The sequence below is a fragment of the Monopterus albus genome, unplaced genomic scaffold, assembly GCF_001952655.1.
Source record: "Monopterus albus unplaced genomic scaffold, M_albus_1.0 scaffold201.1, whole genome shotgun sequence".
Lineage (NCBI taxonomy): Eukaryota > Metazoa > Chordata > Actinopteri > Synbranchiformes > Synbranchidae > Monopterus > Monopterus albus.
In genome coordinates, this window is record NW_018128081.1 from 670,692 (window position 1) to 674,849 (window position 4,158).

The following is a 4,158-nucleotide window of genomic DNA, read 5'->3' on the forward strand; positions in this document are numbered from 1 at the left end:
AACAAGACAATGACCCTAAGTACACAGCTAAAATAATGAAGGAGTGGCTTCACAACAACTCCGTGACTGTTCTTGAATGGCCCAGCCAGAGCCCTGACTTAAACCCAATTGAGCATCTCTGGAAAGACCTGAAAATGGCTGTCCACCAAGGTTTACCATCCAACCTGACAGAACTGGAGGGGATCTGCAAGGAGGAATGGCAGAGGATCCCCAAATGCAGGTGTGAAAAACTTGTTGCATCATTCCCAAAAAGACTCATGGCTGTATCAGCTCAAAAGGTGCTTCTACTAAATACTGAGCAAAGGGTCTGAATACTTATGACCATGTGATATTTCAGTTTTTCTTTTTTAATAAATCTGCAAAAATGTCAAAAATTCTGTGTTTTTCTGTCAATATGGGGTGCTGTGTGTACATTAATGAGGAAAAAAATGAACTTAAATGATTTTAGCATATGGCTGCAATATAACAAAGAGTGAAAAATTTAAGGGGGTTTGAATACTTTCCGTACCCACTGTATTCATCATCTAAGCAATTATTAATGAATGAAGACGATGCAGACATCGCTTGTGTGTGCTGGAATTTCTTTTATTTTGTAAATGTATTGTCCTGCTTCAGCCTGTCACTCTGTTAGATGTATGAGCATACAACTGTGCAAAGGATTACTGTTTAAGCTTTCAATAGAGATACTACAAACTGAACTGTCATATCAAAGTAGTGGACATGCAGTCAAGGCAACATTATGTATTTAACTGGGATACATTCAATTTGTCAGCCATTTTACCATATATCTCTCTGCACTTTGCAGACTTCTGCTTTTGTAAGTACATGCAAATAAAATCTTTAAATTCTATGCTGGCCTTCAGCAGAAGCTCTCCCTCTCTCTCTCAAGTGTTGTGACAAGACTGTGCTCTATCCTTGGATATCTACCAGAACAGATCTGGGATCTATTTAGCAAAGTACGAAGAACACCGCCTGGACAACTCACGTTCATATTGTTTATCCGGTTTCGACTGATGGTTCTTCTGTAGTAACTGAAGTCATTCTGGATGGCAGGAATTCTCATCTGAAGGAAAACAAGGAAACAGGACAATACATTCAGCCAATACTTATAAATAAACTGAACCAACGTAATATTTCTTAGAAGTGCATTGTATGTGGTGCTGAGAGGATGAGTGGCTGAGACTGTGTGTGTGTGTGTGTGTGTGTGTGCTTCCTTCAGACCTTGAGTTCGTCGAAGCGCAGAGTGAAGTGGAGGATCTCTGCAAACTGTTTGGCCAGCGCCTGCTCCCTCTCCAGATGCTGAGTTGGCGTGAAGGGCGGACATGTCAGGGACTCCAACAAACTCTGTAGCGCCTCCTCTGCAAAACAAACAAACAAAAAAAACACAGGCAAGAAATCAGCTGCTGTGTAGGTGTCAGGGCGCTCCTACAAAACTCTTCCAGTTCAAAATTGATCTTCACATTCAGGTTTTACAGAGAAGAGAAGCAAAGACTTAAACATTTTCTGCAGTTAGCCTATTTGTTGTATGACATTACTTTAGCACCTACAGTTGCTTATCATAAACTTTTTGCAATTACAGTGTAAAACTTTTATTCAAAAATATCTTCTGATTGAATTTAAAGAATCTGCGTAATGAAAGTCAGTGCTGTCAAAACAACATAAGGTGAACTTCACATGTATTTAGCCAGGACAGTGACTGAAAAAGATTCGAAACCTGACCTATTCAAACTTCCTGCCACTACAGGTAAGATAAGACAAGTTGTTCTGCACAGATTTATTTTGATCAATCACCTAGTCGAAGAGAGAAACTGTAGAAGTTCTTGAGTTTGATGACCAGTGGGCAGACCGAGTTCCAGGCTCGCTCTTGCAGCATGAGGTCGCTAGGGTTTTGAATCGCCTGCAAATAAATAAATAAATAAATAAATAAATAACCAACCAACCAACCAAAACACAAACAGCAGAACCATGCCAGAAAGCCTCCATCAGTTACTGCAGTTACAATACCACTGTTCTTCTGCACACAGGATAGATTTTCACCTTGTTCTGTGGCTCTGCGCAGGTGAATTCAACCTTTAAGTGGATGCTACATGGCTACAACACAACACTGATTTATCAAAACTGTACATTTAACAACTATTATGCAACTTCTTTTTTTAACGCAAGACAAGATGTACGGTGTTTGTGTATGGGAGCGCTATGTTTTTTTTGGGGTGGTGGTCCTCACATCTCTGATCTCCTGGCCAGCTCCCTTGTATGCCTGCAGGCCAGATAGGATGCTCTCAGAGTCCTGGAGGACTGAGTTCACCTGGTTCCACACCTCTCGCTCTCCTTCTGTTGGCTGTGCATCTAACACACACACATCACACACACCCAGGACAATAGGCAGCTAGCAGTCAGTGTCAGTACAAAATATCTCACATCAAGAATCATTCCCTTTAAATATAGCAGATTCAACTCTGCATTTATCTTTAAATAGCCTTTTCACTTTAGACTCACATTAAATTTCATTAATGTGAAGTGCTTTAATGAAGTAACTAATAACACCTGTATTATTAAATCATCATGAAACACTGGTGGGACAGAGGATTGTTTTCGTCACTGTCAAAGTAACTCATCCAGTGTTTAGAATATGAGCACAATGAAGAAAATGAACAAAAACATGCAGCACAATCAACAGTGTCTGGCTCAAAGCTGAAAGCACTATTTCACTTCTCTAAACATTTTCAACTTTTAGCACAGAGTACAGTACATCTACCAACAGATAGCCACCAGAATGTGCTGCCTTGGGCGTCCACCATGATGCTTTTAATTTGAAATGCAAAACTAGGAGACTAAAGGGCTCCAGACCAGTCATAATCAAGTGTCCATTTCGTTTCTATATGTCCATAACTGAAGGCATCGGAACTGGATACATTTACTGTATCCTGCCTTCAGCTCTTAAAAAAATAAAAAACTTCTGTTGTAATAATAATAACAATAATTATAAGTAACTGATTTCTATGTGCATTTTAGGCAGCAATAGTTGAGCCTGACTATAAAAGTACTAGTATGGAAGCATACAGTACGTGTTCAATATTCTTCTACAGGGAAAAATATTAGGTGTGCTTGCAGGCAGTCCATATTAAAGCACACTGGAACAAACTTTCAGATAGACATGGAGCAACAAACAGACCTGGGTAATAAGATGTCTGCTAGAAAATTAATAGATTTCCTACATGGTTATAAGAATCCACTGGATATGCATCAATAAAAGCATCAGTTATCTGCACTGATTGTGCAGAGATCATACACGGAGGAACAGAAGTATTTGAACACCCTGCGATTTTGCAAGTTCTCCCACTTAGAAATCATGGAGGGGTCTGAAATTAACATTGTAGTTGCATTCCCACTCTGAGACAGAATTAAAAAAAAAAAAATTCAGGAAATCACATTGTATGATTTTTAAAGAATTTATTTGTCTTGCACTGCTGAACATAAGTATTTGAACACCTGAGAAAATCAGTGTTAATATTTGGTACAGAAACCTTTGTTTGCAATTACAGAGGTCAAACGTTTCCTGTAGTTCTTGACCAGGTTTGCACACACTGCAACAGGGATTTTGGCCCACTCCTCCACACAGATCTCCTCTAGATCTGTCAGGTTTCGGGGCTGTCGCTGAGCAACGCAGAGTTTAAGCTCCCTCCAAAGATGTTCTATTGGATTGAGGTCTGGAGAGTGGCTAGGCCACTCCAGAACCTTGATATGCTTCTTACGGAGCCACTCTTTGGTTATCCTGGCTGTGTGCTTCAGGTCGTTGTCATGTTGGAAGACCCAGCCACGACCCATCTTCAATGCTCTGACTGACGGAAGGAGGTTGTTGCTCAAAATCTCACAATAAATGGCCCCATTCATCCTCTCCTTAATACAGTGCAGACGTCCTGTCCCCTCCACAGAAAAGCACCCCCAAAGCATGATGTTACCACCCCCATGCTTCACAGTAGGGATGGTGTTCTTGGGATGCAACTCATCCTTCTTTTTCCTCCAAACACGACGAGTGAAGTTTAGACCAAAAAGGTCTACTTTGGTTTCATCTGGCCACATGACTTTCTCCCATGCCTCCTCTGGATCATCCAGATGGTCTTTGGCAAACTTCAGACAGGCCTGGACATGTGATGACTT

General features: G+C 40.7%; 1 protein-coding gene across 8 annotated transcripts in view; it reads right to left on the bottom strand.

Annotated features, from left to right (window-relative positions):
- fam49a (family with sequence similarity 49 member A) overlaps window positions 1–4,158 on the bottom strand; it is a 42,247-nt gene that overhangs the window by 9,095 nt on the left and 28,994 nt on the right. For all 8 annotated transcript variants that reach the window (XM_020618138.1, XM_020618141.1, XM_020618142.1 and 5 more), the window contains exons 4-7: window positions 2,225–2,346; window positions 1,792–1,897; window positions 1,222–1,358; window positions 986–1,063 (exon numbers count right to left, since the gene is read on the bottom strand). In XM_020618138.1, coding sequence (XP_020473794.1) covers window positions 986–1,063; window positions 1,222–1,358; window positions 1,792–1,897; window positions 2,225–2,346 — 443 coding nt within the window. The remainder of the gene's footprint in view (window positions 1–985; window positions 1,064–1,221; window positions 1,359–1,791; window positions 1,898–2,224; window positions 2,347–4,158) is intronic.